A 23,856-nucleotide genomic window follows, 5' to 3' on the forward strand; every position below is an offset into this window, starting at 1 on the left:
AGTTCTTGTTACAGATGTGGTACTCCAGGACATTGGTCCAAAGTTTGTCGAGCCCGTGAGAACCTTTGTAAACTTTATAAAGAATCATTAAAGGAGAAAGAAAATAAGACCAACTTCACTGAACGCAGTGACCGTTTGAGTGATTCAACTCATTTTGATGCTGATGATTTTATGAATGATTTCTCTGGAAATGATCAATATGTCGGTGGGATAGAAATGAACAATATTGATGCTGCAGATTTTCTCAACGATTTCTCAGAAAATGAACAATATAATGGTAGAATATAAATGTACAATAATTTATTTTTCATGTATTCATAGAATAATGTTTTATTGTATAATTATGATATGTGTTATATTTAAATATATATTGCCAATAATTTATTTCATTGCATATTTTTTTGAAGTTCAAATATGGAAAATGCTATGAGCAAAGCTGAAGTTTGCATACCCGATAGTGGTACAACGCACACTATCCTCCGAGATAAAAGATATTTCTTGGAACTAAAACCAACAAAAACAACGGTGAATACAATATCAGGTCCTGTAGACTTGATTAAAGGATGTGGTAAAGCACAATTTTTGTTACCTAAAGGTACAAAATTTTTGATCAATGATGCTTTATATTCACCACAATCGAAAAGAATTTGTTGAGTTTTAATGATATATATTCCCATGGGTATGATACTCAAACAATGAATGAAGGGAATGAGAAATATATGTGTCTTATCACATATAAATCAGGAAAGAAATATGTGATTGAAAAACTACCAATGCTCCCTACTGGATTGCATTATACACATATAAGTCTCATTGAATCAAACATAATAGTTGATAATTCTTCGATATTAACCAATTGGCATGATCGATTGGGACATCCTGGTTCAACAATGATGCGAAGAATTATAGAAAATACACATGGTCATCCACTGAAAGACCAGAAGATCTTTCAGAATAATAAGTTTCAATGTAAAGCATGTTTTCTTGGAAAACTTATTATAAGACCATCACTAATCAAAATCCAAACTGAATCACCAATGTTTCTTGAACGTATTGAGGGTGATATTTGTGGACAAATCCATCCGCCATGTGGACCATTCAGATACTTTATGGTATTGATTGATGCCTCCAGCAGATGGTCACATGTATGTTTATTGTCAACTCGAAATGTTGCATTTGCAAGATTACTTGCTCAAATAATAAAATTGAGGAATCAGTTTCCCGATTATACAATCAAGAAAATTAGACTTGATAATGCCGGTGAATTTACTTCCCAAACTTTCAATGATTATTGTATGTCTATGGGAATCATTGTTGAGCATCATGTTGCTCATGTACATACACAGAATGGATTGGCTGAATCATTGATTAAACGTCTGCAAATGATTGCTAGACCAATGATTATGAAAACAAAGCTCCATATTTCTCTATGGGGACATGGAATTTTACATGCTGCTTCAAAATTCGCATCAGACCAAGTGCATATCATAAATACTCCCCATTACAGCTTGCATTTGGTAAAGAACCAGACATTTCTAATCTGAGAATTTTTTGATGTATGGTGTATGTGCCTATTGCACCACCACAACGAAAGAAAATGGGACCTCAAAGAAAGGTTGGAATTTATATCGGTTATGATAGTCCATCAATCATTCGATATCTTGAACCTCAGACAGGCGACGTGTTCACAGCACGTTTTGCTGATTGTAATTTTAATGAGGAAATCTTCCCAATGTTAGGGGGAGAACAGAAACATACCGAAAAGGAAATTACATGGTATGTATCATCATTGTTACATCTGGATCCAAGAACAAAACAATGTGAAAAAGATGTACAACAAATTGTACACTTACAAAGAATAGCAAATCAAATACCAGATGCATTTGCAGACACAAAAGGGGTAACTAAATCATATATACATGCTGCAAATGCCCCTGCTCGAATTGAAATTCCAAAGAAACAAATGGAAGATACTCATGATGTCATTAAACGCCTGAAGCGTGGAAGGCCAGTCGGTTCCAAGGATAAAAATCATCGAAAAAGAAAATTCATAGAGAAACACGATGATCACAAAATAAAGAATGATGTTTCTGAAGAAACACATGATGATCACAAAATAGAGAATGGTGTTCCTGAAGAAACACATGATGATGAAAATGTTCTGTCAGAATCACAAACTGACGAGAATCATGAAATCTCTATCAATTACATTAATACTGGAAAAATATGGAACCGAAAAGATATAGATGAAATTGATGATATATTTTCTTATAATGTGGCAATCGACATCATAAATGATAACGAAGATCATGAATCAAAATCTTTTGGTGAATGTAAAAATCGGCAGGATTGGATAAAATGGAAAGATGTCATCTAGGTTGAATTAGATTCGCTAAATAAACGTAATGTTTTTGGACCTATAGTCCTTACACCTGAAGGTGTAAAACCTGTTGGATACAAATGGGTTTTTATTCGAAAGCGAAATGAGAAAAATGAAATAGTAAGATATAAAGCTCGAATTGTTGCACAAGGTTTTTCTCAAAGACCTGTAATTGATTATGAAGAAACGTATTCTCCTGTGATGGATGCAATTATGTTTCGGTATTTGATTAGTTTGGCGGTATCTGAAAATTTAGAAATGCATCTTATGGATGTTGTTACAGCTTACTTATATGGATCACTTGATAGTAATATATATATATGAAAATCCCTGAAGGATTTAAGATGTCTGAAGCACAAAGTTCAAAATCCAGAGAATGTTATTCTGTGAAATTACAAAGATCATTATATGGGTTAAAGCAATCCGGTCGAATGTGGTACAATCGACTAAGTGATCACTTGATGAAAAAGGATATGTAAATAATTCATTATGCTCTTGTGTTTTCATTAAGAAAACAACATCCGGATGCGTAATTATTGCTGTATATGTTGATGATTTAAACATCATTGGAACGAATAAAGAAATTCAAGAAGTTGTGTCATACTTGAAGGAAGAATTTGAAATGAAAGATCTTGGAAAAACCAAGTATTGTCTGGGTTTACAAATTGAACAAAAAGAGTGTGGAATGTTTGTTCACCAAACAAATTATACAGAAAAGATCCTTAAACGTTTTAATATGGATAAATCAAATCCTTTAAGTACTCCAATGGTTGTTAGATCATTAAACATAGAAAAGGATCCATTCCGTCCATGTGAAGATGATGAAGATATTCTTGGTCCAGAAGTACCATATCTAAGTGCCATCGGTGCCCTTATGTACCTTACAAATTGTACAAGGCCTGATATATCTTTTGCCGTGAATTTGTTGGCAAGATTTAGCACATATCCAAAAAAGAGACACTGGAACGGAATTAAACATATATTCCGTTATCTACGAGGAACGACAGACTTGGGACTTTTGTATTCAAAAGATGCTAATCCAAGTATAATTGGTTATGCTGATGCTGGATACTTATCTGATCCACACAAGGCACGTTCCCAAACTGGATATGTATTTACTCGTGGAGGCACTGCAATATCTTGGCGTTCACAGAAACAAACGCTCGTAACAACTTCATCAAATCATGCCGAGATTATTGCACTACATGAAGCAAGTCGTGAATGTGTGTGGTTAAAATCAATGACCCAACATACCCAAACTTCATGCGGATTATCATTCGATGAGAAGCCTGTGATACTATATGAAGATAATGCTGTATGTGTTGCTCAAATGAAAGAAGGATATATAAAAAGCGACAGAACTAAACATATTCCTCCTAAGTTCTTCGCATTCACCAAGGAGCTTGAGAAGAATAAGTGTATTGATGTTCGTCACATTCAATCAAGTGAAAACTCATCAGATCTCTTCACAAAGGCACTTCCTACGTCAATATTCAGAAAGCACTTATATAATATTGGGATGCGCAATCTACGAAATTTGTGAAGAATTGTTCATGTCAACATCAGGGGGAGTTTACGTGACTGCACTCTTTTTCCCTTACTATGGTTTTTATCCCAATGGGTTTTTCCAAGTAAGGTTTTTAACGAGGCAGTACAAAACACGTAATGAAGACATCATCGTATCATGATCATCATCACAAGGGGGAGTGTTGAAAATAAATGATTTGAATATTGAAAAGTAATAGTTGAATATTTGAATGTTGAAAATAAGAGTTGTAAAATTATAAATTTGTGTGTGATGATGTAGGTAATGATGTATTTTATTTTTTGGATTATGTGTAATGAAACTCTATAAATAGATCTCTCATTTGTGAAGAAAATCACAATTGAGTAGAGAGAAAAATATTATAAAGTTTGTAGTTTGGTAAATTTTAAGAGTTTGAGATTTTTACTTTTTACCATAAATTTTTACTTTTTCACAACAATCTATATTTTTTTAAAGTATAAAAGTTTCATTGTATTAATATTTCAACAATGTTGATAAACTCTTAATTTTACATTCCTATTAGTGTCATTGTGCAAAAGTTGCATTTTTATATAGTTGGCTCTTTATAGATAATCTCACAATCGTTTTTGAAATAAGTAGGTCTCTTGTGAGACGGTCTCACGAATCTTTATTTGCGAGACGAGTCAATCTTACCGATATTTACAATAAAAAGTAATACTCTTAGCATAAAAAGTAATATTTTTTCATTGATGACCCATATAAGAGATCCGTCTCACAAAATACGACCCGTCAAACTGTCTCACACAAATTTTAGCTTTTTGAAATTTAGTTAATTTTTATATATATATATAAAACTGCGGATAATTATGGTAAAAATATTTGTGATTATTTTGTTATAATTTATGATGATTGTTTGTATAATATTTTTAAGAAAATAATAATAATGCAACTATATTAAATACAAATGTAATTTGTATGAATAACATTATATGTTTATTAAATAGGTTATAATATTTTTTTATTAAATAAAACGATTGTTTAAGACCGAACATTTATCGTTTTACCAAAAGTTATAGTTGTGGTAATTATATAACTCTAATATTTTGAATCGTACAATAACTCATATATAACTGTTCGATCACTCTCTCAACGAAAACAATTATTACACTCAAACATATTACTTTTCAAAACTTATATTGGTATTTCTATAAAATTGAATTTGTGATATCGTATTATAAACACAAAATATAGGGTGCAAATGATAAATACCTTCACACTTTTTCTCTCTAAAAATCTCAAAATAACATATTCATCAGTACGCGACGGCCCGACCTCGATGTCTCCAGACTCTCCACGCCAACAACACCACCTCAATTAAATATCGCAGTTTATTTATTTTGTTCCCGAAAATAATGATTTTCCTTTTTATTTTTTAATATATATTATATAACAAAATATTTAATATTTAAAGCGTAGAATTTAATGTATGGTTTGGTCCTTTGGGAATTAAATTTTTACCCGAGATAATAACTTTTTTTAGCTGTGTAGATAAGATAGACATGCTCATTAATAAACTTTATTTGGCTATTTTCATTATGGAATTAAATTGTGGTATTTTTGTTTTGGAAGAAGGCAATAGAACCCCAATTTACTCTCTAAATTTTAGAATAATTAGTTTTAAAAAGTACAATAATTTTACCATTTTTTCGTGAGACCGGTAAATCCTACTTATATTTAATTAAATGACTCAAACAGAAAACTCGTCTCATTAAACTTATCAGTGAAATTGTCTCACGAGAGTTTAAAAGAAATTAAAGCTCCTTACATTATTGGTTTTTATGTTTTATTATTAATTTTGATATATAAAAATTCATATAATATAATCTCATTAATCCATTTTTTAAGACTAATTTTTGACTCGAGCCAAGAATTTTTTTTAATATCAATAATGTTAATTTAACTGTAAATATATATTGGGTACCAAGATTATTCCTTTTCGTGATTCCGCTCTAGATCCCTTTATTCTAGTCTCTTCATTCGGATCTCTGACAGAAAGAGGAAAAAGAAACAAGAAGTCGGTATCTTCCCCCTACATAATCTGTCCTTGTCGTGGCTCAGATTCTAACAGATTTCTTGTAATGATTTCACTTAGCCAAAAAAATCGAGGGGTGAAAATAAAGAATTTGACAAGGTACAGTGAAGGAAATCAGAAAGAAAGACAATCCACGGTCTGAATTAATCACAGTGATTTTTCAGATAACATGAAGAGATTTCAAGATTACATACAAGCTTTAGAGGAAGAGCATCACAAGATTCAAGTTTTCCGACGTGAACTTCCTCTCTGTTTTGAGCTTGTTACACAAGGTATCAATCATACTGTTTATGATTTTTAAACAATTTTGTTATTCTTCCATTTTTGTTTACTTTTTCTTGATGGTTCTGGGCTTATTTTAGATTGGTAATCTGCAGCGATTGAGTCATGCAAACATCAGTTATCATGGGCGACAACAGAGTGTAATTTACGTGGGCAATCTGAGTGTTCTGAGCAGACATCGTGTCCGGTTTTTGAAGAGTTCATTCCGCTGAAAAGGACCTCGTCCCAATCTGATGGTGAAGAACAAGAATCCCAGAAACCAAATAAAGATTTAGCTGATATGAGTAATACAGATGGGAAGAATGGTAATGAGAAGAATTCCGAGAAATCAGACTGGCTTAGATCTGCTCAGCTTTGGAATCAGTCCCGAGATCCATCTTCCAAAGAGGTGATTTTCCGGAAGATTATTGTATTTTTAGTTTTTTTATTAAAAAATGTTTTAAGCATGTGGGATTTTTCTAATTTTGAATTTTAATTTTTGGAGTATAGCATTCACCAAGAAAGGTGGTAGTTACGGAGGTGACGAGAAATGGCGGTGGCCGATGTGATGGTCATGCATTTCAGCCATTCAAGAAGGAGAAAAGTTCAGGCACTAGCGGAACTTCAACTGCTCCTAAGCAAGTACCAAAGAATAAGTCACCGTCACCGGCATCCACCAGTTCCACGGCGGGAACTGGTGGCGGGGATAAGAAGGAAGAGAAAGAAGGGGAGTCTCTAAGAAAGGCAAGGAGGTGTTGGTCGCCGGATTTACACAGAAGATTTGTGCAATCCCTTCATAAACTTGGTGGTTCCCATGGTATATATATTAGCTATAAAATCAGATTAAGTATATAATATTGATCCAAGATTGTCTGATAAATGTTGTTGTTGATTGGATTATGCAGTTGCTACACCTAAACAGATAAGGGAATTGATGAAGGTTGATGGACTCACAAATGATGAGGTTAAAAGTCATTTACAGGTTTGTGAACTCATACTTTTCCCCATTAAAGTTGAGCATTCGTGACCCTTTTCTTTTGGATTTTTCTTTTAGTTTCATGATATTTCACAATAATGCAAATATCTTGATGTATCTTGACAAATTAAAGGATGCGATGAAAGTTTATTTCGGTTATTTTGGATTATCGAGCCAATGGGAATAGCATCTTGGATTGTTATTAAATGGTTTAGGTGAAGAATCTCATGGGAGAAACTTTCACTTGAAGCAAGGACTTTTGTGGTCGTAATGTGAACAAGAATAATGTGAAGGGATCAATAGTCTTGAGAAAGAAGATTGTCTTAGCTTTAATTTATTCCGACTTTTAGACCTTATTCTAATATGCTTTCTGGGAAAATTTCCCTCCTTCCCATGTTCATAGAAAGATTAAGTCTATCCCTTAATTTCTTTCTTTAATATATTAATTTTGTGGCATATATACCCCATTCTGAATTACTTTTTTTCGATCATTTTTCAGAAGTATCGATTACACACGAGATCGAGACCAAGTCCTCCGATTCAAAACAGCAGTAACTCGCAACAAACACCTCAATATTTGGTAGTGGGAGGAGTATGGGTGCCACCAGAATATGCCATCATGGCTACAACCACAACATCCGGGGATGCCACTCCATCCGCCAGAATACATGCCCCAATTGCTTCGGTGGCACGACCCTTTCGAGAAGCATTGGCATCAGCAGCCCCGCAACAAAGTGGTGAAGGTGCGGTTGATGGATCCCATTCCCCGGCGACATCGTCCTCCACTCATACGACAACCACCTCACCGTCTTACTGATTTTTGTGAAAATGTAGAAACATTTGCAATGACAACGCAATCAATATAATCATTTTGTTTAAGCATAGAGTTACAAAGGCTGGTTTTTTCCGTTCATTTTGTTGCACTAGTGTGCTTGTTGTTTGTTTTGTATCTGATGAATTTGGAGGTTTTTACATATATTTACTATTACTATGACAATTAAAGACTAAAGAAACTAATGACGGCCTCGGAATGTTATAAAAATGGATTTAGATCTTCTACGATGAACAACAATGTCATCCTTAGATCATGTGAATCCTACGTCGCAAAATACGTTAGTATAGGGGCGCATCCCATATTTATTAATGGGTTGATAGATTACCTATCGAGTGATCTGCATCCAATGAAATATCTATAACCATCTCGCTGGATCGAGCTGCAGCATCCGGTGGAATATCTCGAACCAGATAACCATATGGATGGACCAACATCTTATGTCCCAAAACACATTGTGCATCTAAGAGACTTTTTAATATTTTCATTTCAGACAAAAAGTCCACCAAATTACGAGGTAAGATTCACGTTATTAGCTCACAGTTCCGCAGAAATATAAAATAAATTCGATGCTGGGTTGATTTATTCCAACTTGTGGAATCAACTATATATTCCTTCAAAAGAAGTTTCTTGTCAAAATACTGTGTGTAGTGTAGAAAACGAGTGGATGGGCCATGGGAATGAACCTTTTCTTTACTATTCTATATTGATATACCCTCTCTCCCGCGTGTTCATGCACGTTGGACTAATAAAAAGTCTTCATACAAAATATTTTATGCTAACAATATAATTATAGATTTGTGTTAATTATATTTTGTGACAAAAGATATCGAATCTATAATTGATGAAAGTTAAATTTTGTATTGGTGATATGATATGGTGATACCTTGGGATGTCACGCCCCGAAATCGAGACGTGTCTTCGGCTTTGTTTAACAATTTAAATCGTATAACAACAAGCCACGTAATACATCAAATAACCAAAAGTCAGTCTATTATATAAATCAATAATTGTCTTTACAATGCGATTGAAAGGAAATGCGGAAGCATAAAATACGATAATATAATTAAAAGATAGAATAACGAGACTGGTCTTGAATCGGATCAACATCCCCAAAAGTATTATTGTTCTTTATCTTTGATTTGTTTCTCTAGCTCGTTCTTTTCTTCTTGTAGAGTATGTAAAGTTGCCATTATTTTCCCGTTTTCTTTCGGTTCTCGTGCGAGAGAGGCTCGGAGGTCCTTAATGATGGTATCCATTAATGAAGCCATTTCCTGAAATAAAATCAAGTGGAAAGGCTTAGAACAATAGAATAAGATGGATGACAACATTAATGGATAGTCTAAAGTATTTCGAGAAATTTTCACAGAGTAGAAAGTTTGGAAAATCTATAGGGAATTCAAGCTTCAAAAGGATTCAGCACAGTAATGAAGTTGGAAGATGTTATTCATGCGCTAGGTTATGAAAAAGAGGTCTGAACCCGAGTGTTCCGTGCTAGGGCGGTCAAACTTTACGTCATCAGCGCCCCAAACGCTGCTTAAGGTCACAATTCTCCAGAACCATCCGCGCTAGGGTGGTTAAACTTTACCACACCAGCGTCAGCTCCGCGCTAGGGCAGTCAAATTATACCGTCCCAACCCCCTTGCGCTATCCGAAGTCTAATAAGAGTCCAAAGTTACCGACATCCTTTTGATATACACGTCAGGAAGGTCCTAGCCGGATTATGAACCTGACGGCTCTGATACTACTTAAATGTGACGCCCCGAAATCGAGACGTGCCATCGGAATTGTTTAACAATTTAAATCGTATAACAACAAGCCACGTAGTACATCAAATACCAAAACCCAGTCTATTACATAAATCAATAATCGTCTTTACAATGCGATTGAAACGAAATGCGGAAGCGTAAAATACGATAATCTAACTAAAAGATAGAATAATGAGACTGGTCTTGAATCGGATCACCATCCCCAAAAGTATTCTTATTCTTTATCTTCGATTTGTTCCTCGTTCTTATCTGGGATGGGAATGTAAAGGGTGAGTACTTGGGAAATACTCAGTAAATGGGGGCCGATCGGGCATAACGAATATCAAGGTGATAATTATATGAATACATTATCATAATTTCAATGGAATCATAATTTCAATAGTAAGCATGTTGAGTCGAATATAAACAAAGTACAAACATAGCATTGAAAATCATCTCATTTTCATCGTTTACTGATCAGTCCCCAATATATTACTCTTCTAAGAAGCGAGGCCCAAAGAACTGTTATTATATCCCACCGCACCAGGGCCTTAAACAAAACATATCAAATATCGAAATTTCCTTACTATTTGTAATTCGAATCATTACAGTGCATTTCAAATATTTCAAGCATGCTTTCAAATATTATAACTAATATCCAACAACAAATTGTTCAAGAATGTTCATAACAAATAGCAACGAATATATCATGCCGATCGAATTTCAAGAAATATACATAACATATTTTCAAGCAAATGTGGACATACTTACAGCGAACAAGTATGTCGATATATATATCAAGTAGTACACTTATGAAATGCAAGTGTACATAAGAGTATAACAAAAACCATTTTCTTGATGATAATCTTAAAAGATTTGAGGGAAAGACAACTAAAATTCGGACACGAAAGCTGCTAGACTGCGTCGAACCGAACAAGAATTCGGCTGCTACGGTACTTCAAAAATAGTTGCTAGGGAGCTCGAAAGTATGGCTATTTTTCTGTTGAAATTTTCAGAATGTTTGTGAAAGTTTTGTGCCTTCTTTTTGGTCATCATGGATGGTATTTACAGGCTCTGGAGGGGAGATGAAAAGGCTCTCATTCAAGGCCATTACATCCATGTTTATGGCCTTCTTGATGGTCTTAAACACCATTAACATGTTGTTATGGCTCTTCAAATTCCTCCTAGAATTCATGGCTTGAATGTGGTTTAAAGGCTTGGCTTGTGTGGTTAATTTCAGGTCACAACATGTGAAATATCTTGTATCCGGGTCATCTCTAGTATGAATTTAGGATAGCCAGAAAAGTGGAGCAGCATTACCCCGTGTTCATCTCTAAGCCCATACAATAAGAGCCCGGGTAGTAGTAGCTCGGGTAATAAAAGCCCGGGTAAAAACAAGTCAGAATAAATGCCCTAGTGCCAAGATTTTTTACCCGGGTATTTCGATACAAGTGTCAAGTTTTAGCTCACAGGTACGAGGCACCATGACTTGATCATCATTAGGAGGCCTTTTGATGCACGCAAGAGTGATGTGACTCAATCGAAGTACGTAGAGGTTTTCAGACTTAACGGTGTCAGTAAGCAGGGTATGAGTAATAATCCATCATAAAGTAGCAGTTGAGCACTGAAAACAAAGTTCTCATTTACATTCCTCCTATAAATACCACGTTTCTTTGATATTAACGCATTCAGACTCTTTTGTTAAGAAATACTCGTTCTCTCCACATAAAACACTTGACTGACTTGAGCGTTGGAGCGGTTATGCCTGAAAATCTTCCTGCACCCCACTAACGATCTATGTCATTTTATTTGTGCAGATATTTCAAAAGCTAAGGAGAACTCTCTTCTGAAAAATCACAGTCCGACCCGGTGAAATTGCCCACTCATCTCAAACCCAATTCACCCAGTCATCATCATTGGCGCCATATGTGGGAAATCAGATCTAAGACGAATATATGGTTTCCACTAGAAAGTCAGCTCGGATAGACAATTCCAGAGGGAGTCATCCGACTCAGAGGTGGAATCCACCCCAACAAACTTTCGTAGTCAACCATGAGCAGTTGACTCAGTGGATAGCAACAACTGTCCAAAAAGTGATGACAGAGAAACTACTACCCAACAGCAGCCAGGCACCTCGTGAGGAAGAATACTGAGGAGAATCTCTTCCTCGTAACAAAACAAAGGGAGGGGGTGGAAATCTCCCATGGATGTTTCAAAACCTTTACCATGGCTAAAGAGCTGGAAATTTAAGACAGAAGGTGAAAAAATTGGAAGGACAAGCTGGATCTTGTCTAACTCCTCGAGCTCAACCAAGGGGATGTCCTTTCTCTGCCCACATAATCATTGAGCCCTTACCAGATCGTTTTGAATCAGCAAGCATGGGTAATTTGGATCACGAAGAACATTTCACCCGTTTTGAGAACATGGCCTACATTGTTACGGTGATGAAATCAAGTGTAAAACATTCTCAACCACGTTAGTGGATTCGGCCCAACGATGGTTTGCTAAGCTGTAACCACTGAGCACACAAAACTTTGAGGAATTTAGAAGCGTATTTTTACTTACTTTAGCAGCTAGGGGTGATCACGATGTGGTTTTAAGGCTTTTTTAAAAAAAATTCAAATTGGATTACTATATGCAGTCGGCTAATATTTTAAAAAAATAATTACGGTTTTACATATATAATTAGTCTTACGGTTTTGAGCAATTTCAGGCGGTTGCGGTCGTTTAAGGATTTTTTTAAATGAAAAATATTAAAATATATATTCTAAGTTATTTGAAAACAACAACAATATAGTGTCTTCTAAAATAAAATATAGTCCAAATCATACAAAGATTAAACTAGATAAAATAATAATCAAGATTCAAAAATAAGTTAATAATTTAACAATACAATACACTCACAACAAAAATGACATTTACAATATTTTATTTTATTTTTTAAATTTTCAAACCTTAAATTAAATATGATGGTAAAAGAAATAAAATTTAGGAGACATATTATAAATACCTTCACACTTTCTCTCTCTAAAAATCTCAAAATAAAATATTCATCAGTACGCGACGGCCCGACCTCGACGTCTCCAGACTCTCCACGCCATCCCAAACATCAATTCTAACAAATAAATAAACTCATTTCGTTCCCGAAACTAATAATTTTCCTTTTTATTTTTTAATATATATTATATAACAACATATTTAATATTTAAACAATATAATATAATGTATGGTTAGTCCTTTAGAAATGAATTTTGTTCCAAGATAATAACTTTTTTTTACCTGTGTAGATAGACATGCTCATTAATAAACTTTACTTTGCTGTATTCATTATGAAATTAAATTGTGGTATTCAAACACGTATATTTTATATTTTGTTGTTTTGGATGAAGGCAATAGACCCCAATGTACTAAATTTTACGATAATTATTTTTTAAAAAAGTATGATAATTTTATCCAATAAATATAACATGAACTAATAACATATATGAGTAGACCTCTTGTGAAAATGTTTCTTGGATTTTTTTTCATGAGACGAGTCAACTCTATTAATGTTAATGTTTTATAATAAAAAATAATATTTTTTTAAAAGTAAATATTTTTTATGGATGACCCAAATAAGATATCCGTCTGATTAAACTGACTCATGAAAAATGATCGTAAAAGTTCATATATATATATATATATATATATATATATATATATATATATATATATATATATATGTATATAAACATAATCCATTTCAATTTCTAAAATCAAAACATATGCTTCTCTTTTCCAAAACATTCTTACAAAATATTTTCCAAAAAATCTCAAATTAAAACAAATTTTTAATTTTTTTAAGAAGATGAAACGTGTAAGGATTATTTTGTCCGACAGATATTAATAAATAATGAGAATATCAGAATATGATGTAAAAAAGAGAATTTGTGTTTTGTCAGAATTAAATGTTGTGCCAGATGTTACAACATCTCGGACAACATCTACATGCAGCGGAAAATTAACTTTTATAACACAAATTGACTTGAAACAAATAGATGGACACTATTAAATATGCACAAGTATATATATTTATATATATATATATGTATATAAACATAATCCATTTCAATTTCTAAAATCAAAACATATGCTTCTCTTTTCCAAAACATTCTTACAAAATATTTTCCAAAAAATCTCAAATTAAAACAAATTTTTAATTTTTTTAAGAAGATGAAACGTGTAAGGATTATTTTGTCCGACATATATTAATAAATAATGAGAATATCAGAATATGATGTAAAAAAGAGAATTTGTGTTTTGTCAGAATTAAATGTTGTGCCAGATGTTACAACATCTCGGACAACATCTACATGCAGCGGAAAATTAACTTTTATAACAAAAATTGACTTGAAACAAATAGATGGACACTATTAAATATGCACAAGTATAAATACTTAAGTATAAATACTTGTGCGGTGCCTTATGGCAAAAATTAATCACTAGAAAAATCAATTGTTTACAAAAAATCTAACACTAGTGATTATGACAAAAATCAATTTCCTCAACAAGTTGAGGAAATAAAGCTTTCTAAAACAAACAACAATATTAAAACATGAATAAGAAAGCAAAAACGAGATCCCTAAAAACACGAGCAGCTAAACACGATCTTCAGCCAACATCGTTACGGATGTTGTCTGTAGATGTTGGCAACATTCAGGGCAACACGTAAACCAGCACAGCAACGTCTCTTGAATAAAGTTTTCTCTGAAATTCTGAACGTGCACATGTGAGTGAATATTTGACCGAGAGAAAAGACCACCACAAAGAACTCCCACGAAAATCTTCTCACGTGAAAACTCTTCACGAAAATTTTCCACGAAAAACTCCTCCACTAAAACTCTATGAATTTCTCTTAGTCTCTCTCTCTACAATCTTCTCTCTATTCACCCACTGTCACATCACGTTGATCACCTCTTCTATATAGCTTTCATCTCTCCTAAAATTTATCTTCCATAAAGAAATCTATAAGATATGGTAAACAAGACAAATCAATAATACCATATCATGTAAATCATTATCATAAATATTATATCTTGAAGATATTTATCACAAAGATAATATCTAGAAATGTAAAACCCAATATTGCACATAATATTATCAATAGGAAAATAAATTCAAGGAAGATATTATATCACAGTAAAATCTTAACTATCTAGAAAGGCAAAACCATAATTAAATATTATACTCAATCAAATCCACAAGGAAATATAATATTAAGGAAATCATTTAAGATAAGAAATTGTATCAATTAAATAAGGAAAATATAGTTCCCTTCAATCTCCCCCTTTTTGCCTTTCTAGACAAAATCAAATCAAACTCAATTTCTCAGTTAATCTCCAGTTAACTCCCCCTTAATATGAGATTTTTTTCTCCCCCTGAATAAAATCAGGTTAGTACGGATGTTGTTCGTGGTGTTGGCTACACCTGAGACAACACCTGCAAAAATCATTAACAGTTCATTAAAACAGAAACACATCAGGGAAAGCAGAATAAAAAGAAATCAAGCAAGGGAATCAGATAGATGTTATCATTTGATCATTTCAATTGACAGTCCCTTGAGTTTGAGTCGCATCTTCTCCCCCTTTTTGTCTAGAATGGACATCTACCTCTATAGCCAGATGATAGTCACAAACTAAGTTCTTAGAGAAGACAAGATCAGCTTTAACGAGTAATCACTATCCAAAATTACTGAATAATTGCGTCAAGAATCATTTAAAAAAAATTCCAGAATCGAAACCCACATCGATTTAACACCACTAAAACATCAGAAACCACACATATTCAATTTTTAGTAAAATCTGGATTTTCATCGAATTTTCTCTGTTGAAGTACTCATGTCCTCGTGACACAACAATATTCACAATGTTATGTTTATGCATTACCTATTTATGCCTAATAACAGAATGTAACAGAAATAGAAACATGAAAAAAAATGAGATATGTTCACAGATGAAGTGTTGTCACAAATGTTGGTAACATCTCCTGACAACACACACAATTCCAGAAAACAAATTTGATTATCTTCACACTCAGCGACTTAATAACATTTTTAACCTAGAAGTGGTAGCTCCCACACTAGAAGAACAGTCTTCATTGGACTCCTCTAGGTAGCTTTTTCCATTTTCTTCTATTTCTGTGTTAATTTTAGAAGGGGTAGCTCCCACACTAAAAGCACAGCCTTCATTGGGCTCTTTTAGGTAGCTTTTTCCATCTTTCCTTCTAATCACAAACCCGTCACTTTACTTTTCAATTTTTCTTAGGTGATTTGTCACATTGGTTAGAGTCAAGTGACCAATCTTCAAGTTCTTTTTGACAAAGTTCACATGTATAGGTGTGAAGATTTAAAAGTTAACAAGGAATTGTAAGTGCATTAGAAAATTATGCTACATAGTTTCAACACAACATATCACAGTATGAATGCAATGTAGTATGTCTAAGTCCTAAAAATGCACATGCATGGTTAGGTGTTGTCCGAGATGTTGTAACATCTGGGACAACATCTATGAATGATCAAACAGGACACATGCTGAGAGATTTCCTAAGGTTGGAGAATATCTCAAAGTCTAATGCTTTTGTGAATATGTCAGTCAATTGGTTATTTGTATCAACAAATTCCATCCGAATCAATAATTTTTCTACTAAATTTCGAATAAAGTGATGTCTAATGTCAATGTGTTTAGGTCTAGTGTGTTGCACTGGATTTTATTTTTGAAAGATTGATTGCACTAGAATTATCACAGTACACAACTAAGGTTTCACTCTTAAGCAAATATTCTACCATTTGGTTCATCCACAAAATTTAAGTGCAACCACTTCTTGCTATTACATATTCGGATTCAGCAGTTGAAAGAGACACAAAAAGATGTCATCATGCATTTGTTTTATTTTTAAACCAAGAAAGAAACTTAATTAACCAACCATGCTCATTTCAAATGTAGATGGCATGCACTTATCAGCATGCTTTTGAGATGAGGAACCAAAGATTATATCAACAACACAGACTTGAAAAATAAGAATCTCACCTTTGGACTTTTTGAATAAAAAGAGTTTTGTCTACCTCACCTCGTTTGAAGCCAATTTCCATTAGATATTACTCAATATGTCATACCAAACATGTGGTGCTTGCTCTGAGTATATGGAGCTCATGCAAATAAGTACAGCCATCTTTCGGTAATCCACTTTTTATTTCTTTCGAGTTTGGACACCTTCATGCATACTTCCAATTATTTGAAATGATGGATGGTTTTTCTGAATTTTACTTGGAATATTATGTCCATCATCTACTGCGTCATCATTGTTATTCGTTTCGTCCTCAGCTTCATTGACTGCGTCAAGTGTTGTGCTAGGTGTTGCAACATCTGGAGCAACATCTGGAGCAACATCTGCATTTTTCAGTATGATTGGAATTTCCAGTAGGTCTTCCACATTATTTGCAGCTGTTTTCTTTTTCAAATCTGCACAGTCATCAAAACCAACATTAATGGATTCCATAATAGTCCTAGTTCGTAAATTAAACATGCGGTAAGCTCGACTATTAGTGGCATATCCTAAAAACACACACTTATCACTCTTTGAGTCAAATTTTGCAAGTTGATTCCTGTCATTCAAAAAATAGCACACACAACCAAAAACATGAAAATATTTAAGGTTAGGCTTATTTCCCATAATTATCTCATACGATGTCATAGTCGAACCACTTCTCAAATACACCCTATTTGAAATGTGGCAAGCGGTGTTAAGGGCTTCTGCCCAAAAATGCTTTGAAATACACTTTGAATTCAACATCACTCTTGCCATCTCTTGAAGTGTTCTATTCTTACGTTCGGCTATCCTATTTTGTTGTGGTGTCTTTAAAGCATAAAATTCATGTGAAATACCTTTTTTGTCACAAAAAGATGAGAATGAGGAGTTTTCAAATTCCTTACTGTTGTAATTCTTCTGTTCTTGAATCCCAAACCTTAATCTGTTTCTGTTATTGGCTTCTCGAATGAATGCAAATCGAATTAAGAACTATATGCTTCGAATTAGCAGAGATAAGAAACGAAAAACAATACGCAAGATTTACGTGGTTCGATCGTAAAGATCTACATCCACGGGAGGTGATTCCACTATATCAATCAATCAGTATACAAGATGAATAACATGAATACAATATCACCATTCACTCCACAGTCTTTCTCTCTTATGATTTACAAAGAAAAACTCTCGTGCCTTATAGTGAATGTGATATCCCTTCTATGTTTTCTGTGAGAATGAAACTATCCTCTCCCTTGCTTGAGTCCATCCCTTTTATATCTCCTTCTTCCAGAGAGTATTCTGGTGAGAGCCAAGAACAAGCCTTCAACGTCTTTCCTCATCCAACTACTGGTAGTTGTTTATAACCGATTTCTCAACCGTTTTTAGGAATGACTTGATTGCTGATATATTTACAATTCTCCACCTTATCTGCAACTAAGTGATTTAGTGAACACACCTCCACCTGCCTTAATGCCTTAAGACAGTCTGCATCTGGTTATATTAACCAAATCTTTGCATTTTTCAAATTTATCTGCCCCTATAACCTTGGTGCACATATCAGCCGGATTGTCATTTGTGCTAATCTTGAGAACTTGAACATCTCCAGCCTCGATCACATTTCGCACAAAATGTAGCCTTACATCTATATGCTTTGTTCTCTCATGGAAGACTTGATGCTTTGCAAGGTGTATGGCACTTTGGTTGTCACAGAATACTGTCACAGTCTTTTGTTTGTATCCAAGTTCTTCCATGAAACCTTTCATCCACTTTGCTTCTTTAAATGCTTCGGTCACTGCCACATATTCAGCTTCTGTAGTTGATAGAGCTACTATTGTCTGTAGATTAGCTTTCCAACTTACTGCTGTGCCATTTATGGTGAATATGTAGCCAGTTAAAGATTTCCGAGTATCAATGCTCCCAGCATAATCTGAGTCCACATACCCTTCTATTAGTTTTCTTTCTCTCTTGAGTTTTTGAAGATTAAGCCAGTGTCTGTTGTTCCTCTAAGATACCTCAAGATCCACTTGACTGATTTCCAGTGTTCTTTGCCAGGATTTGCCATAAATCTACTCACCAAACTTACTGCATACGCAAGGTCAGGCCGAGTACAAACCATTAGGTACATCAAGCTGCCTACTGCACTGGCATATGGGACTCTTTCCATGTATTTTCTATCCTCTTCTGAGTTTGGTGCTTGGAGTATTGATAGCTTAAAGTGTTGTGCCATTGGACATGTCACTGGTTTGGCATTTAGCATGTCAAACCTATTTAGCACCTTTAACACATATCCTTGTTGCATTAAGACCAGCTTCTTCGACGGTCTATCTCTTTTGATTTCCATGCCAAGTACTCTTTTGGCTTGTCCAAGATTTTTCATCTCAAATTCGCTGCTTAGATCAGCCTTTAGAGCTAGGATTTCCTCCATGTCAGAGCAGGCAATTATCATGTCGTCCACATAGAGCAGTAGGAACATTGTACTTCCAGATTTTAGTACCTTGTGGTATACACACCAATCATGGTTGTTTCTGGAGAAGTTGTGGCTTATCATAAATTCATCGAATCGTTTATACCACTGCCTTGGTGCTTGCTTAAGGCCATAGAGTGATTTCTTTAACAGGCATACAAGTTGAGGTTCACTTTCAACTTCAAACATAGGTGGTTGTTTCATGAATATCTGTTCCTCAATTTCACCGTGTAGGAAGGCTGTAGTCACATCTAATTGTTCAAGCTCCATGTCTTCCTTTGCTGCTAAAGACAGAATCGTCCTGATAGATCTGTGTTTAACCACAGGAGAAAAAACTTCTTGAAAATCTATTCCTTCTACCTGGGAGAAGCCCTTGGCAACCAGTCTAGCCTTATACCTTGGTTTTTCAACTCCAGGTATACCCTCCTTTCTTTTGAATATCCATTTGCATCCAACTATCCTCTGGTTGTCAGGTTTTGCAACCAATTCCCAGGTATGGTTCTTGTTCAAGGAGTCCATCTCCTGCTTCATAGATTGGTACCACTTTTCTTTTTCATCCGAACTCATGGCTTCTTTTAAGTTTACTGGATCATCATCACCTATCTGTGATGCAACAGAGAATGCATAGGAGACAAGGTCTGCATGTCCTAACCTCTTAGGTGGTTTAATGATCCTCCTTTTTCTGTCTCTTGCCAACTGATAGTGGTCCAAGTTATCTGTGTCACTTAAAGATCCTTCGAGTTCAGTGTCAATTGATGTGTCCTTTAATGAAGTCAGTTGAGTATTATCAGGTAGCTCCACCTCAAACTTTGTATCATTTGGGTAGTCTTGCCTTAATAAGGACACCTCAGATTGAGTTGCATCTTTGTAAGGGAAATTGTCTTCTTTGAAGGTAACATCACGGCTGATTATGGTCCTTTGGTTTCCTGGTTGTAAAGACCAAAGCTTGTAGCCTTTGACACCTTCAGGATATCCTAGAAATATGCATTTGATTGCCCTTGATTCTAGCTTCCCTTCCTTTACATGTGCATATGTAGCACATCCAAACACTCTTAGCTCATTCAAAATTGGTGGCTCATGAGACCATTTTTCCATGGGTGTTAAAAATCCTAATGGAACCGAGGGTGACTTATTGATCAGATAGCACACCGTGGTTGCTGCTTCAGCCCAGAAGCTCTTTGGAACTCCTGAGTGTGCCAATATACATCTTACCCTCTCAAGGATGGTTCTATTCATTCTCTCTGCCAGCCCATTTTGTTGAGGGGTGTAGGGGACAGTGAAATGCCTTGATATCCCTTTGTGCTTGCAAAAGTCATTGAATTCTTTTGAGCAGAACTCTAACCCGTTATCTGTTCTGAGTTTCTTCAGCCTTTTATTTGTCTGGTTTTCAACCAGGGCCAACCACTGTTTAAATTTTTCCAGTGCTTCATTTTTATTTTTCAGGATATAAAGCCATAGTCGACGTGAGTAATCATCAATTATGGACATGAAGTATCTTCCCCCTCCATTTGACAGGACCCTTGATGGTCCCCAGAGATCGGAATGTACATAATCCAAAGGAGCAGAGGATACATGTGTTCCTTTGTTGAAGCTCACTCTAGTAGATTTCCCTTTTATACAATCCTCACAAAACTCAAGCTTGTTTAGTGATCTATTACCAAGGAGTCCCTGTTTCTGGAGTTCTTGTAATCCTTTATCACTTATATGGGCTAATCGTCTGTGCCACACCATTGGGTTGTCTTGTCTTTGTTCAGCAGGGCTAGCTGTTCCAATGTGTGTCTGTCCATGAAGGATGTATAGACCATTCGATCTAACACCCTTCATGACTGTAAGAGAGCCTTTGTATACAGTCATTTTTCCATCTTGTGCCTTGAAAGTATATCCAAGCTGATCAAGGCTTCCTAGTGAGATCAAATTTCTCTTCAACTCGGGAACATATCTTACTCCTTTTAGTGTAAGTTCAGTTTCATCGTGCATGACAAGACTTATTGTACCAATGCCCTGAACTTGACACGCCTTATTGTTTCCAAGTATTACTTGACCACCATTTATTTCTTCAAGTGTCTCAAACCAATTTCTGTTTGGTGACATATGGAAAGAACACCCACTGTCTAGGATCCACTCTTGACCTGTTTGGCTATTACCTACGCACAGAACTTCTGCGCTTTCATAGCCATCTTGAGCAATTGATGCTTCTCCATGTTCATTTCTCTTGTCATCCACTTTAAATCGGTCTGGGCAGTCTTTCTTGAAATGTCCTTGTTTGTGACAGATGAAGCATTTTAGTTTCTTGTACTTGGGATTGAATTTGGACTTTCTTTTGCTGTTATTTACCTTCCTTACGAATTTTCCTTTTGTGTAAAGGCTGTCTCCGATATCTTTGAATTCTTTCTCTGCTAGTTTTTGTGATTCTTTTGCCTTCAGGACTTTGAGTATTTCTTCAAATACTATGTCCTCTTTTGCATATTTCATTGTATCCACTAACACAGCATAAGAACTTGGAAGAGCATTTAACAGAACGATAGACTTATCTTCTTCCTTTATTTCGATTCCAATATTTTCCAGATCAAGTATTAGCTTATTATATTCATCAAGATTTTCACCAATTGATTTCGAATCATTCATCTTGAATGCGAAAAACTTACCTTTAAGGTATATCCTATCTTGCAACGATTTTGTCATGTATAGAGATTCAAGTTTTGCCCAGATTCCAGCGGCTGTCTTTTCCGAGGAAACTTCCCGTAGCACTTTGTCACTCAGATGGAGTGTAAGGGTACTGAAAGCTGTTTCCATGATATCCAGCTTTTGTTCAGCGGTGAGATTTTCTGGTAGACCCTTCTCACCGCCAAGTGCCTTTGCGACTTTCTGTTGAACAAGTACAGCGTGCATTCTTCTTCTCCACAGGGAGAAATCGCCTGTGCCATCGAACCGATCAACATCAATCTTGGAGCTCATATGAGCGATCCTTGACAGCCAAGAACCTGGCTCTGATACCAGTTGTTGTAATTCTTCTGTTCTTGAATCCCAAACCTTAATCTGTTTCTGTTATTGGCTTCTCGAATGAATGCAAATCGAATTAAGAACTATATGCTTCGAATTAGCAGAGATAAGAAACGAAAAACAATACGCAAGATTTACGTGGTTCGATCGTAAAGATCTACATCCACGGTAGGTGATTCCACTATATCAATCAATCAGTATACAAGATGAATAACATGAATACAATATCACCATTCACTCCACAGTCTTTCTCTCTTATGATTTACAAAGAAAAACTCTCGTGCCTTATAGTGAATGTGATATCCCTTCTATGTTTTCTGTGAGAATGAAACTATCCTCTCCCTTGCTTGAGTCCATCCCTTTTATATCTCCTTCTTCCAGAGAGTATTCTGGTGAGAGCCAAGAACAAGCCTTCAACGTCTTTCCTCATCCAACTACTGGTAGTTGTTTATAACCGATTTCTCAACCGTTTTTAGGAATGACTTGATTGCTGATATATTTACACTTACCATGGTCAGTCCTTATCTTTCTCACCTTCAATTTATGAATGTTTGTAATCCTTGTGACTAATTTTTTAAAGACATTGAAAGTGTCTGATTTCCCCCTAATAAAACTTATCCATGAAAACTGTGAGAAATCATCAACACAAACAAATGAATACTTCTTACATCCAAAACTTTTCACTTCCACGGGACCCATAAGATTCATGTGTAGCAATTCGAGGCAACGTGTTGTCCCAAAGTGGGGCAACATGTGATGAGACACGCGAGTTTTCTTACCCTTTTGACAGTCTCCACAAAGATATGGTGTACTAAATGATAGGTTAGGCATACCTCGTACAGCATCGTACTTACTCAAATTCTTCAGGGTTTTGAAACTAGCATGTCCAAGTTTTTGATGCCATAGGTCGAGTTCACTAACTTCTGCATGTTTGCATGAAAGTTCTTCACCTATTTGGTAAAAATTGTCCGAAGACCTTGTACCTGTCATAATGCACTAGTTAGTTTCATCAAAAACTTCACAAGTATGTTTATCAAACTTGACATGCAAATTATCATCACACAATTGGCTTATGCTTATCAAATTTGAATTTAATCCTTCAACATGAAGCATATTGTAGAGCTTTGGTAGTCCTTCAACATTCAAAGTACCCTTTCCAACAATTTTTCCTTTAGCTCCCCCTCCATATGTCACTCTACCACATTTTTGCTCAACATAATCGGTGAGATATTCTCGTAATCCCGTCATGTGGCTTGAGCTTCCACTATCAAAGTACAAATGACCTGCAGTATTAGTTTTCAACGAAGTATAGACAACTTTACAGTGAGTTTTTACCTTTGGTACCCAAATTGTTCTTACTGTAGATCGATGGTGGGAGGTGTTGCGGAAAGTGTTGGACAACATTTGGGGCAACATCTGGCTCGACTTTTGATTCATGCGATCATCCCTGAGTTTAAAACAGTAGGGCCTGATATGACCAGGCTTAAAGCAGTAATGACATACATACCTTCGTTTTCTTCTCTTAGGGACATGTGTA

The 23,856-nt window shown here is 35.1% G+C and overlaps 1 protein-coding gene across 1 annotated transcript; it reads left to right on the forward strand.

Moving 5' to 3' along the window:
* Window positions 1-5,872: 5,872 nt before the first annotated feature.
* Window positions 5,873-8,269, forward strand: LOC140817416 (transcription factor HHO3-like). The gene is made up of 5 exons (XM_073177085.1): window positions 5,873-6,251; window positions 6,357-6,649; window positions 6,751-7,057; window positions 7,146-7,222; window positions 7,716-8,269. The coding sequence occupies exons 1-5, from the start codon at window positions 6,149-6,151 to the stop codon at window positions 8,031-8,033; spliced, it is 1,098 nt and encodes a 365-aa protein (XP_073033186.1). The 5' UTR covers window positions 5,873-6,148; the 3' UTR covers window positions 8,034-8,269.
* Window positions 8,270-23,856: the final 15,587 nt, after the last annotated feature.

This window comes from Primulina eburnea, chromosome 16 (genome assembly GCF_022965805.1).
Source record: "Primulina eburnea isolate SZY01 chromosome 16, ASM2296580v1, whole genome shotgun sequence".
In the NCBI taxonomy this organism is placed as follows: Eukaryota; Viridiplantae; Streptophyta; class Magnoliopsida; order Lamiales; family Gesneriaceae; genus Primulina; species Primulina eburnea.

Excerpts from the sequence above, each read along its gene's own strand:
- LOC140817416 (XM_073177085.1), top strand. The coding sequence starts at position 6,149 with ATGAAGAGATTTCAAGATTACATACAAGCTTTAGAGGAAGAGCATCAC. Across the intron at positions 6,252-6,356 it reads TTTTGAGCTTGTTACACAAG|CGATTGAGTCATGCAAACAT; the intron begins GTATCAATCATA and ends GGTAATCTGCAG. Across the intron at positions 7,058-7,145 it reads TAAACTTGGTGGTTCCCATG|TTGCTACACCTAAACAGATA; the intron begins GTATATATATTA and ends TGGATTATGCAG.